Here is a 14,166-nt window from a genome sequence, read left to right as displayed (position 1 = left end):
ATTTCGAAGGTATTAACGAGACGATTATAATGGTGTAACTTGTTCAAATAAAAATGTATTTTTTAAACATGTTTTATTTGATATACGATTATGTATGTTAATTTGATAAAGGTTTAAAATGAAACATTTAAAAGTAAATGATGTAAAGTAATTAATTAACTAATTATAGGGATATAAAGTGTAAATTTAAAATTATAATTTAAAAAAATCGTTGAATGGAGAGGTGAATGTATGTGAGGGAGTGGGTGTATGTGAGGAGAGGAAGGGGTGAAAAAGTGAAAAGGGCATCTTGGTCATTTAGAATTTTAAGACTTTAAGACTTTTGATGAATTTGCTTAATAAGATAGTATAGATTGGTGTTAAGCTGTTTTTTAGTGTTTGGATAAGAAAAAAAAAATTGTTTATACCGATGTTAAATCGGTAATAAGCTGTTTTTGATAAGTTAATATTTTCTGACTTATGAAAAATTGTTTATTACCAATTTACAATTTTAACCATATTTTATTTAACTCCGATTTGATACCACATAAGTTAATAAGCATTTTTATAAAAAAAAAAAAACATATGTTGTTTTAAATAAGCAATCTCAAACACCCCCTAAATTTTGTTTTATTCTATGACACGTTGATTTTCTAGTTTGTTGTGATTTTAAATCAAGTATTTCAAAGTTAAAATATTTCATTGGTCAAGTGTTTTGAAATATCTGTTGTTTTGTTTTAAAATGTATTAATTAATGGTTTGTAGTTTTTACAACTTGTGATTGAAATATAAAATGCAATTGTGTTTGAATCTAAATATATAAATGTAAATAACTGATAAAGATGATTTGTGAAAAAAAAATACCTCAAAATGCAAGATTCTTCTTCTTCTTCTTGATGTACGTGACCTCGTGTATGTATTCCAAGACGACAAGGATGAGATATTTCACTTCATCTATGAGAGCAGGTATTCTAACAGTATGTCATGGTTTCATAACCAACTAGTTGTGTATCCACGCAATGCGGCGGGAGCCGTGAATTTTAACGATTTTAAAGTTTCAATGGTTTTATTAGAGAAGATTTAATTTAACGATTATGTAACTTACAATTGGTCTTTACATGTTAATATAATTTGAATAAATAAGAGTTATGATTCCAATTACAGTCTATCGATGAAAAAAAATTTATGACAGTCTAAAATCCAACATATATAAACGACTCCACAAATATATTCAATTTACACCAAGAGCAAATAATCAAGAGATCGAGAATGAAATTCTAGAACAATTGAATGAGATATGCTAAAATGTCGTATTAAGAGGTAAACAAATAACCCCTTAGATATATTAAACCTATTAAGAAATTAAAATGACGTAGATTAAATCTTTGAAGTCTCTACTTACCACTTTCTTCAATCTTCAAAGAATTTCCGTATGACTCTCATTGTACGAGAATAAGAGCATGTACCTACCTATTTAGGGTTTTTAGTTTTTATGTTTCCGTTTAATGTTTATTTATGTCTTACGTGTTATACATAATTATCATTATTTCACAAATTATATATTTAAAAAGATAAAAAAAAACCAAAGGTGGTGTCCAATTAATTTAAGTTTGGCCTCCAAATGTCAAAAGTGCCTGAAGGTCCCAGGTTTGAATCCAAAGAGGAATAAAAAATCCCCTTGTGGCCATAGAGATTCAAATACGGTGACTTTGGGCTACCCGCAAAGCCAGTGGTGTCATGTGATTAGTCGGTTCGTATAGCGGGTTGGATATCCAAGTTAATTAAAAAAAGATAAAAAAGACCCAAGCCTTACAAAATAATCCGTTGTAACATGCCATAACATGCAATATCGTATTACCATGAAAACAAGTCTTGGAGTGGAGTTACAAGGGTTAACATAGTGACGAAGCTAAGGGGTTGTTTGTTTATCTCTTAATAATTTCATTAAAAGGCTGCCTCTGAATCGTTAAGGGATGAATCTTGTTTGGCAAAAAAAAAAAGTCTACCTCTTAATGGTTCTAAAATCCTCTTAACGGTTTTGCATCTTGGGTATTCCTTAATTATTCAGCGTCCTAATTTCATTATAAACAATTACCAAACAATTATATTTTATTTTACACTATATCATGAGAATCTATTAATTATTATAACTATTTAATTATTCTGCACTAAACCATTCAGTAACTACCAATTCGATATCATAACGTTAGAATTTAGATAACTAGACCATAACCAGTTATTTAGAAACTGGGCTCACTGTCAGTTATTTTATTTTAATAGGCCCATCCAGTGTGAGAAATTCAGAATTGCGTACAGATCAGCAAGGAGGCCTCGTCGGCGACCCAACTCACCCTTTCCGATTACAATTTGCATCCGTCCCGTGTGACGTATTCCGCTGAAAGCCTTGAAGCCCTCAACGACAGCCGCTGTCAATCCCTGAACGGCCTTTTCGGGTAATCGGTAATAGTTTATTCACTTATTGCTAGGGTTTGCTTTCTTGTTACTAGTCTCCAGTTGAACTAGGATTTCTTATGAAAGGAAATAAGTGGTACTTTTAGGATTTCAATGAACTGCTTTGAAGTTWATCTATATAATCACAGACCTTTAACGGGTTCTCTTTGCTATTCTAAACTAATCAGATTCGGCTGACCAGAGAACCTTATTCTTGTAGGTCATTGTCTTGGACATGTAATCTACTTATCTTTTCTTAACGACCAAAGCCCCTTTTAACTTTTTCCCCATATGAAGATCTTTAAGTGGTGAAGATTACAAGTGTTTCCAGTTAGTTATGTACATTTGCACAGTCAGTTGCATTGTAGGAAAGTATAGTTATATAGTTTTTTTTTGCGGGTTTCCATTATTATGCTTTCAGGCAGTAGTTCGGACATAACAAAAAAGTGGATGAATTTGGAGTTTCTCCCACAGTTAACTTTTCTTATAGGGATGATTTTGATCTTATCATGTTAGTAGTAAAATTGCATCATCTACAATCTGTATGTTGTGATTAAGCTGCATTGCAACATTGTTTGGAGATGTTATTCATGTGATGGCCTGCCATGTATTCACTGTTTTGCTGCGACTTAGATGCACATACAAAAAGAAATAAGTAGGAAAAGATAAGAGCCAGAGACAGATTTAGATGTGGTTCGGTTATTCTTTTCTAAGGCTGTATAGGAAAGAAGAGGAAATAACTTCCAGTTTTTTTTTTTTAGCTTTACTAATTGCAGGGGAGAAAGATGCAATGCTTTTCGAGTATCTACTTCTATTGTTTTATCATGAGAATTTATCTGCTCTTTCCATTTTCTCTTCAAAAACTTGACATATGTGTGAGGAAGCTTTAGTATATGGTTTCAATTTTTGGGTTGGTTTAAAGCTGGCTATCTATTAAGGTGGGGCCCTCAATGTCAGAAAAGATCTCTTCGTGTTGGATTTCTGATTTTCTGGCAATGCTTATAAACTTCAGTGGCTTTTTGGTTTCATTCATGGTTCTGTATTTCCTCTTAACCATGAGCAGGTTTATATTTTGACATTCTACTTTGAGTTAGAAAGCTTGCATTGCTTATCGTTCAACAACTGATTGGTTGCAAGCATGGTATTCATGACTGATCCTGCTGTGGCAAGTGGCTACTTGCCACTCTAGTGCCAACGAACTCCTTCAGTATGCATGATATATCGGAGCCATGTTTTGTGAGAAATGTCTTACCTGAGGACTGTTGAGGATAACTCCACGTGACTCGACTTTAAAGAAGCCCAAGATCTTGAGCCTAGGCACACCTCAAGTGCGCTTTAACAACTTTGCTTGCAACAACTGATTGGTTGCAAGCATGGTATTCATGACTGATCATTTGCCACTTTAGTGCCAACGAACTCCTTTAGTATGCATGATATATTGGAGCCATGTTTTGTGAGAATTTTTTTACCTGAGGAACTGTTTAGGATAACCCCACGTGATAATTTGATGATTATAAGTAGTAATGTTGATTGTGGATGGTATGTTGCATTGTATTTGCTTCACTACGTTTGTACTTCAACTAAACTCTTAGTAAACCCTGCGCTTGCTTAAGTTCTAGTGCATCAATCATGGTGGTAATGGTGCCAACAGTAAGATCTGTCATCAAGCCTGTTTGTTTTATATTAGTAAAATCATCGACTTCTGATCTTTAATTATGTGTTATTGTATTTTCTATTATCTATTGGAGGCTGTAGGAAGTTACAAATGCCCATTTGTAGTTTTATGCTATTGTGCATGAATTTCTAGTTCAGTTCTATAGGCTTAGAATCCATTTCTGTCTGCATATATAATTCGTGAGTTAATCAATACTAAATGATTCTCTTAACCATTCTGCTTTTCTTCCTTTTCTCACTCATTTTTGTTAGCACATATATTAAGTTATCCTGTAAACTAGAGGGAAACAGTCTTCATCTTTTTTCCATGGTTGATTTTGTGAAGCCCTGATGTTTTGTTAATGGCTGATGATTATTGTTTCTTTTTGTCGTTCTAATTACAGTATAGTTACCGTAGAGGATTGCGTGATTTCATTCCCGAAAAAGCATCATGTTTACCACAGCAGTAAAGTATCTTGGTACAAAACCAAAACCAGCAATGAAGGCAATAGAGCCTAGATTTCGGCCAGAGCAGAATCAAACCATCACAAGGGCTGTTTTTGACATCCTAAAGGAGCACGGTCCTCTCACTGTCGCCCAGACATGGGAACGTGTCCAGGTGAAGTGAAATTTTTTTCTACTTTCATTTTCTTTTTCCAATATGAAATGAGTTTGATGCCATTGATCATATTTCTTTTTTGAACTTTTCCATTTCCATGGTTGTTGAGGTTGCAATTTGTGACAACCCGTCCCACATGGATAGAAAATTAGACTTTTGAGCTTCATATAAGTTCTTGATAGAAAATTAGATTATTTCCAATATGAAATGAGTTTGATGCCATTGATCATATTTTCTTCGAACTTTTCCATTTCCATGGTTGTTGAGGTTGCAATTAGTGACAACCCGTCCCACATGAATAGAAAATTAGATTTATAAGATCAAAGTTGTAGGGGTAGTAGTTGATTTGGTGGTTATTGGGTCAGCTTGGTACTTTGGCTATAGGGCATTGCACAATTTGACAGATTATGGTATGATCTCGGACATTTTGCAGGAAGTTGGTGTAAAAGAATTGACAAGCAAGACACAGATGAAGACTGTGTTGAGATGGATGAAGGAGAGGCAGAAGCTTAAGCAAATATGCAACCATGTGGGTCCCAACAAGCAGTTCCTGTACACAACCTGGTTCACGAAACCATCGACTGTCTCACAGGCAAGATCCCAATCGAAGTCATCTTGAACTTGATGGACTGCAATGGTCGTCTATGCCCTTAGATCCGCATGATATTCTGCTTTTGTGCCTTAGAAGTATGACTTGCATGGCACCATGTTGCAGCCCAATGCAAAACAGTTTTAGAGATCAGTTATGACACATAATAAGCTTGCATTTGGATAATTGTTCCTTGCTACTCATTTTGCCTTTTTGATCTTTCCCATCTGATGCTTGGATTTTCTTTTGTTCAGTATTACTTTCTGTCTTGAAGTACATGAAATGTAATCACTCATCAATTGTAAAAGCATCTCCAACAGATTCTCTAAAATAGAGAAAATGAAAGTTTTATTCTCTATACTGTTTCAACAGTTTTTCTATAATGTTCTCTAAAACAGAAAAAAAGGGTATAGAGAATTCTCTATGATGTAGAAGGAGAGAAATTATTATTTTATTCAATTTTACCAGTGAAAATGAATTGTTATTATTTTATATAATTTTTTAAGAAAAGTGTATTTGCCTATTTGGATGATAAAATTAGAGCATATAATAATTAATATATTTTATGTTGAAATCTTTAAAATAGAGAATCGTTTCAATTGAATACAATTCTTGTTTAGAGATTTAACTTTTGATTATCTGTTTTTAAAAAATTATAGAGAATTTGTTGAAGATGCTCTAATAATAACATAACTTGTGAAAATTAGACAACATTTTCGCTATACTTTTTTTTTTAATATACGAAAGGCCCTTCATTTTCCTACCGTTATTTGCTACACAGACGGGAGTGGACCAGAGAGAGTTCAGTATATTCATAAAAGAATTGTGAAAGGTTTTAGAGTTTTAAACTTTTAATTTTATACAGGTATTTTACCAACCTTATTCATTTTTTCCATCTATTTTGGTGATTTTTGTGTCACTAAATCTTTGTTCAGGCCAAATCTATTGTTGCACCAAATTCGTGATAACAAGTTTTTATAATGTAACGTCAATTTTTATAATATAATATTAAAATACACTTTAAATAATACATTAAGTAGATAAAATCTTGAAAACACTTAAAAAAAAGCTTTAAAAACTTGTATAATAAACAGTTGTCATTTCTAACAAGATATACAAGTAGTATTTAACCAATTGCATTTTCAATTTAACATCTTTTTGTCAAAACATAAAACACATAAAACTCATGCAATTCCAAGAAATTGAAAATATAGGAAGTCTATCCACCCAAAAGTCCATTTAAATTGCATAATTTTAACATAAAAAATACAAGAAAATATTGCAAAAGAAGATGATTTTGAGGACTTGTGCCTGAGAAAACTGATATCAGATTGACTCATCATATAAATCATCAACCACTTTACATCCATGATCCAACCAACAATTTACTCTGCCTTCATTCTGGTCTACAAGTACTTAACCATTCCTCGACCCTCCACACTAAGCTTCGTAGCTTGAAGCTGCTTCTTTTTAGGTGCTTTTAATTGCTGCAACCTCTTGTTCATCTACACAGACAATACATACATAAAGAAAACCGACAAATACATCCCAACACTTGTCAGATAAGTTTTGAAGACAGACCTTCAATCGACGCTGATCTTGCACAACTTGTTTAGCTCGCGCTCTAATTTCATCTGGGTCGATCTTAGATTGCGGACGCACCACAAAATCTAGTGGCATTGCTTCAGGCCTTGATGCATGTAGTCTAGAAGAAGAATTTCCTGACTTTTGTTCCCTACATTGACCACCAAAACATCAAAACAGGAAACAAGAACAATGCCACTTTCAAAAATTAAATGTCGATTCTACCCTAAATTATAAGATGGAGAAATTCACTAAGACCTCTATTATTAAGGGTAAAATTATAATTTAGTTGGTGAAAACTGAAAACATGTGATAATTACATATTTCTAAAACCATGTCCTTTTTCATTGTGGACATGGGAAGGAAGAAAACAGATGCTTGACCAGGGAGCACCTGTAGTCTAGCAATGAAACAACTTACTGAGAATATTCAGCCAAATCCAGATCATCATCTCTAGACTGCATCCCTGAAGCTTTATTCATAGGCCTGCTAGGAAATAGCAACAGATCAGAAGAGAAGAAACACTAGTTGCACAACGTGTATACAGTTCACATGTAATTAACATTATGTTACATAGATGAATGCAAACACGCAGCTTACTTTTTCATTGATGGTCGACGGATGGGAATCCTCTCATCCTCATAGTTCCGCATGTCCTCAAATCTTGTGCTCTTATTGAATATTGGGCGACTCTGCATTTCAGGTAAGGTGTTAATGCTAATCAAGATCAACAGGCTATGGTGCCTACATTTGTTGTTAACAACTATACATGAAAAGGATGGACGGGAAAACCCTTCAGAACACAGAGTAAGATGCCAACTTATTTAGAAGAAACTGCAACAACCATCTCCAAGTGAGAGTATTATGCATGGTATAGAGAATCTTGCTATTCATGAAATGCATCTTTATGTTACCACACAATCATTGATTCGTAATGGAGGAAATATTGACATTATACGAAAGAATTCGCTTTAAAAAATGTCACATAATCAACCCTACACAATTCAATAGAAGGTGAACTATGTCTCATATCAATTATTTCTTTTTTACATTTGTTTTTACGAGCCTTTTTGGCATCTAGAGCAATTAAAGGAACCATGCGATTATTTTTTTCATTAATGAACTTGGCAACAAAATAAAAGGAACAAGGATCGTGTGATGGCAAGCAAGAGGAAAGAATTGATTGTGATGTTGCCTTCAAATAGGATGGTTGACAAAAGATGCAACGGTATGTGTGGAGGAAGAGGTGCATGGCGTGGGTGAGGCGGTTTGCAACATTTAAACAACCCGGAAACTCAATTATACGGCCGGTTTGGAAAAATCCCATCCCAACCCGTTAAAAAGTATAACCCAACCCAGCCTGTGTTGGGTTCGTTTGACGGGTTATACTATGCATACATTTTATAAAAGAAAAGAGAAATATTACTTGAAATTTACCCAACCAAAATATTGCAATCATCCAAACATATGCTTAACTATTTAACTGTTACAATCAAAATTCAAAAGTTTAAAACAAAGAAAATGCATCAAACAATCAATCAACTGCGACCATTTTGGGTTTGGCCATAATATAGTGCGTATGTAAATTTGTAATTATATAATTTATATATTATTGACACCCTATATATTAGCGTGTACATAATTATATAATTTATATTCTATCTCGGGCTTGAGGGGGACTAAGCAATTAAGATTTGCCTTTTTCCCACTATACAGTGTGTATGTGTATATAATTACGTAATTTATACATTTTTGGCGCTTTTTATATACTAGTGGCAGGTAGGAGTATGTCTAACACAATTTCAAGTTTTCAACCCTATTAATTGACGGTTTGGAGGGTTGGGTTTAATCAGGCTTTTTGAGGGGTTGGGTTGGGCAGTTTGGTCAGGGTTTTGGGCGGCCCAAGGAGAAACCATGGATATCAAAGAACTTTAGATGAGATAACTAAGAGTGAAGAGCAGGCGATCAAAGACATGATAGAAGTCTTATCTTATAAAATATTACCAAGATGCCAGCTTAGTTAAATTCTAGTTTGCATTGATTGGTAAATGGTAGCAATAACATTGCTTATTTCCCACAGCATTTTATCATATATTATTTAGTGTTCAACTCACAAGACATTCATGCTTCAGTATCCGGAGATTTTTATCCACAATCCATTTCATAGTTTGCAGATTGTGAGGACAAATGGATCTCAACATGCATATAACCTTGAAAAGATGAGGTCAAATATAAATTTCTTTACTTACCCATTTGTCAACCAAATCTTTAGCAAGCTTTCTATTGGATGTGGTCTCTTCATCAGACTTTGACAAGAACATAATGACCTGAGCAAACACAAAGATAATTTAGTATTATGTCCTATCGCCAAAAGGAAGAACAACCACCGCTATTGTTCTAAACCAAGCCCAACCTTTCCAAGTCCACTCTTCTTTAATTGCTCCCTTCTATCATATTGATCTAAATCAATCGGAAACTGCAGAATAAAATACAATTGGTTATACAAACATAAAGGCACATAATTATTGAGAGATATATCCTGGTTTATACCTCAGTCAGGATCTTCAAGATTGCTGCACGGATGTTTATATTGGGCAAGCTTCCATCTGGGAGGGGCTCAAGCCAATTTTTCAAAAGTGTTAGAACTCCATGATCCAGGAACTCTAGTTGAAGTTGTTTCCTGCATTGAAAAAATTGACAAGGCAAATGAAATAATCGTACCTAGAAAGCAGATGTACGGCTTTAGTTAAATAATGTCACTTACTTGGATAGTACTTCAGTTAGAAGAGGTAGCTTCCTGAGTTTATTAATAGCTGGTTTTGATTGCCTGTTGAGATCTGCATCTTCTTCTGCTACAACTTCAAGTTCAGCCATGACATTTTCAACAAGTAATGCAATCTCTGCAGCACTTTTCTCACTCTTCTTCTTCTTCTTACCCATCTTGAAAAGGTCCTTCATTTCATCATCTTCTTCACCCTCCTCAGCCTACATTTTTAATATATTAAGCTAAGAAGATAGCAACAGAAGGTGTAAATACATGCAACCCAAGATCCTCTAATGACCTCCGAAAGTGTCTCCTGTTCTACAAATTAGAGTAACAATGGTAGAACAGTTGCCTTCACAGCTTGACTTTTAATTGCATCACAGTTAACACTGAGAGAAGAAGAACATTCATAATTACAATATCCAACATGATATGATCATGTATATGGACAGGTTTCTAACCTGGGGAGCACGACTGGGAGAATAACCTCCATGGTCACTTCCATAACGATCAGCTGGATCGACACCGCTATCATCTATGAACTGATCATCATCTGCCATCCTTGGAACCTCTTTGTCATCCTGCACAGTTCAAAAGCAGAGCTCCATCACAAAGTGACAAAACAACTACAATGTCATCCGCAACAAATTCCATCTTTCTGAGGGATGGGAAGCCGTTCATAACAATAGAAAGCAACGTGTGCACCTTGGCAAATCCTTGAGAATAAGGAACAAAAAGGTTATATGTTCTTGTTGGTTTCACAAAATCAGAATATAATTCCAAACATCCATATCAAAAAAACAATTTCCATACAAAAAGGACTTCTACCATACTAGATGGGGGCAATCATAGAACAACTAACATCCACCTCATTCAATTATGGATCTCTTTGTCCCGAAAGAAGTCAGTTTTTTTACCTTATGTATTTTAAACCAAAGAGTAGGTGTCTGGTCTATATCTTTGACACACAATCTGCATACCTTAACAGAGTCTATAACTACAGGCTACATGGTTAAATATTCGTCAAATATACAACACTAAATCTGGCCAATGTAATGATTGAGGGAATCATATACTCATGCCAAGAAATTTGTTATGTGGTCCAATCTAAGATCTTCCAAATTATAATCAACTGAAAACTGGCAACACGTTCATACAGGAACTGAAAGTCATAAAATCAGCCCATATGTCTAGCAGCTGTGCAAGTAAAATGTACCTCTGAATCGTCGCCAGCAATTGTATCCCACATCTCCTTCACTTCTGCATCATCCCCACCAGAACGCCCACTCCTATTCACCTTAAATTTCGACCCACCTTTCTCGCTTGCTCTCCCTCCCCTATCCATAAACTTGGAAGAACTCGACTTCTTCTCCCTCTTCTTACTACTCCCACCGCCACTGGAGAACTTCTTCCTCTTCCCACCGCCACTATCCGAATCATCCCTGACGAAAGCCGCCATTTCATCCTCCACGTCATCACTAATCCCAAAATCCGGCAAGGTCTCCTCCGCCGTGCTCTTCTTGATTAACCTTTTACGAGGCTTCGACTTCGAATCAGATTCGTTGAAAACCGGCGTCGGTGACCTTTCTTGCCTACTACTCTGCCAATCATTATCTTCCAATTCATCATCGAGATTGTCATCAAGAAGATGCTGTTGTTGATTGTTGTTATCATCACCATGATCGGATTGAAATCCGTCGTCATAATCCATCAACGGTTCACCATCTTCATCGCGATACCTGAAAATTGAACAACAAAACAACACAGTTAAGGTCGTATGCATAACCTAACCCTATTAAAAGGTAAAAGAAACAAACCCTAGATTAGAGAGAGATGGAACTTACGGATCGTTCTCGTAACCCATTTTGCAAGGGAAAACTTTAGATCGCGTAAGAACTTGAGACGTGAAATATATAGAGGGATGAAGTGGAATGAAAGCAGATAGATGAACGAACAAGAAGAGAAAGAGGGGAGCTGGAGAATCTGAGCACGATGATATACAAAGAGGGAGAAGGGGAGTTTTGAGTATTAAAGAAATGTGAGGGGTAGATTCTGTAATAAGGATAATTTTGGGGGGGGGGGTAAAACGTTCAAATTTGAAATATATAAGTTGTAATCAAAGAAAAATTACGATGTTATAATCTATACTATATTATAAAATATTTAATCAAAATTTTTAAAAATTATTTTTTATAAAATAAGTATTATTTATTAATGCATATTATTTAAAATTTAATATTATAACTAAATTGTACTTGAATACAACTTATTAATTTTTCATGTTTGAATTTGTGTAACTAACTGCATATAAACATAATCAAATAAATAATAAATATCTCATTTTAAATATAACAAATCTAAAATATAATAAGAATAATCATTGAGTTTTAACAATCATTATCGTTACAAAAAATTATATTATTAAATTAAAAATGAATTACTTCGTTATTAATCCAAAATTAAATTATAACAAAAAAATATCGAATTAAATAAACTACACAAAAAAACGAGAGCTTTTAATTGGTTAAATTGATACTCATTTCGACATGTATTTTTTTTCAAATTTTTATGATATCCTAAAACGTATATTTTATTTGAAAATAAACATGTTATCATTTTTTTCAAAACCACATAAAACAGTATTATAACATTGAGAGAAACAGAGAATGAAACAAAATATAAAAATCGAGATGTATCTTGTTGCATCGTGCGATGACCCTTCTAGTAAAATAAAAAGTATGTTGTTTTTTTTAAGTATATAATATTTATATACGACAAATGCAACAAATAAATTTACACACTCTCCTCACCTATGGTGAGGTTTAAACCCCTTACCTCCTATGAGGCCAAAGAATACGATACCGCTAGGACAGAGGCCCTTTGGTTAAAAAGTATATTGTTATCATTTATATTTATACCAATGTTCTAAAAAACTCGTCTTGGTGTTGTCATAGCGCCGAGACGTAATCCTGCCTATATGTTAACCCTTTTGTGTGGATATATGTAACACCCTCGAATTTCTCCCCTCCTTCAGTCTCCTTTCCTTTTTTTTTTTAATATTTGTATGTATATGTATTTAAGTGTATTAAATTATGGGGATTTAGTATTTTTTTTTTTTTCATTTTGATTTCCTTAGTTTTAAGGGCAAAGAGGAAATGAGGGGGAGGGGGTTTATCTCTTGTACTTTGACCCAAACCCTTAGTCACTTTCCCTTAGATGGACACCTCCTTTTTGTTCTAAGTCCTTACCTGATAACCTCACCCTGGTTTTTGGATGGAAGGTCTTTATTTTGGGGGTAAAGAGAGTTCTTGGAGGGAGAGATTGGTGGAGAGGTGAAAAACCCCTGGGTGTAAACTGCCATTCGGGAGTGAAAAGGAGGGAGAAGAGCCCCTCCCACAATGCTTATTCTAAACCCTTAGAAGTATTTTCAGCTACTTATGTCAGCCACCTTAGCACCGATCATGTTCTCCTCTCTGCTGCTGTAACGCCGTGACCTTATCCAGACCCTTCGCGGTGACCATCCCGCTTCCCGTACCCGGCTGTTGCTTCTTCCGTCTGCGCGCTGTGTTACCATAATTCTGCGACCAGCTGCTACTTCCTTCCGACCTGCACGCTGCTGTGCCTGCACAGCTCTTCGCGCAGCTGCTGTTTCTTCGTCCGACCTGCACGTGGGCTGTTCCCGAAGACACGACACAGGGCTGTTCTTGTGCTCCTGCACGCTGTTGTACCTTCACCGAGTTCGCTTGCTGCTGTTTCTCCGTTCGGTTCTGCTCGCAGGCTGTTTCTTCGCTTGCTGCTGTTTCTTCGTTCGATTCTGCTTCTTCACTTGCTGCTTGGCGCTGTTGATCCCGAGGGACCAGCAGGGGCTGTTTCCTCATCTGGTGCGCGCAAGCTATTCCCGAGCCCTGCACACGGCTGTTGCCGTGCCTCTTTCTGCGCTGCTGTGACCAAGCTGTTTGGTCCTGCCTTAACCCATCTCCTAGTTCGAGTTTTGGCAGCCCCTAACTCTTCGTTGTGAGTCCACTTTTACTGTTAAAATCATTATGCTTATATTGATATTGTGTTTTATGCCTCAAGTCTTAATGCCTAGTTAAAAGTAACTATTTTAGATGAATCATATTTTGGTCGAAGGAGATGAACTCGGATGAGCCCGTTAATGAGGGAAATTGGATTGGGTAGATGGTTTTGATCACCTTAGGTAGAATAACCATACCTTTGATTTTCTTCATTAATGGCTATTTTGGTGAAATTCTTGAGTATTGATCTTGTAATCAATAATATAAACATGGTTAGATGGTATTTTGATTGTTGAAATAAAGATTGAATCCAAAATATGGATTTTAGCCTATTTAGTTGGTAAATTTGACAGCATCAAATCTACCCGAGATGCTGTTTTGAATGTGCGATAACTTCTTAACCGTAGCTCGGATTGCTACGATTCTGGACATTTTAGAAAGCTTATATRTAGGTCTAAACCTGTCCTTTAGACACTTTTTAGAAATAAGACTTCTAGGTTGGTTATATTTG

At 35.3% G+C, this 14,166-nt stretch overlaps 2 protein-coding genes across 4 annotated transcripts; one reads left to right on the top strand and one right to left on the bottom strand.

Annotated features, from left to right (window-relative positions):
* The first annotated feature begins 2,279 nt into the window (after positions 1 to 2,279).
* Positions 2,280 to 5,593, top strand: LOC112527651. 2 transcript variants are annotated; one of them, XM_025138405.1, is made up of 3 exons: positions 2,280 to 2,432; positions 4,488 to 4,702; positions 5,136 to 5,593. In XM_025138405.1, the coding sequence occupies exons 2-3, from the start codon at positions 4,535 to 4,537 to the stop codon at positions 5,319 to 5,321; spliced, it is 354 nt and encodes a 117-aa protein (XP_024994173.1). In that variant the 5' UTR covers positions 2,280 to 2,432; positions 4,488 to 4,534; the 3' UTR covers positions 5,322 to 5,593. The 2 variants fall into 2 exon arrangements, with proteins under 2 accessions (XP_024994173.1, XP_024994172.1); XM_025138404.1 differs by having other exon boundaries at positions 2,281 to 2,439.
* Positions 5,594 to 6,493: 900 nt separating this feature from the next.
* On the bottom strand, positions 6,494 to 11,583 carry LOC112528675 (protein IWS1 homolog 1). 2 transcript variants are annotated; one of them, XM_025139697.1, is made up of 11 exons: positions 11,484 to 11,583; positions 10,856 to 11,378; positions 10,101 to 10,220; positions 9,640 to 9,860; positions 9,426 to 9,555; positions 9,289 to 9,351; positions 9,125 to 9,202; positions 7,476 to 7,567; positions 7,296 to 7,364; positions 6,873 to 7,026; positions 6,494 to 6,796 (listed from the first exon to the last, which is right to left on the bottom strand). In XM_025139697.1, the coding sequence occupies exons 1-11, from the start codon at positions 11,501 to 11,503 to the stop codon at positions 6,698 to 6,700; spliced, it is 1,569 nt and encodes a 522-aa protein (XP_024995465.1). In that variant the 5' UTR covers positions 11,504 to 11,583; the 3' UTR covers positions 6,494 to 6,697. The 2 variants fall into 2 exon arrangements, with proteins under 2 accessions (XP_024995465.1, XP_024995466.1); XM_025139698.1 differs by having other exon boundaries at positions 7,296 to 7,361.
* Between the last annotated feature and the right edge of the window lie 2,583 nt (positions 11,584 to 14,166).

Source organism: Cynara cardunculus, assembly GCF_001531365.2.
Source record: "Cynara cardunculus var. scolymus isolate 2C chromosome LG 15, CcrdV1, whole genome shotgun sequence".
Classification (NCBI taxonomy): Eukaryota; Viridiplantae; Streptophyta; class Magnoliopsida; order Asterales; family Asteraceae; genus Cynara; species Cynara cardunculus.
The sequence above is the reverse complement of the archived record's forward strand: the minus strand, read 5'-3'. Positions and strand labels throughout refer to the sequence as shown.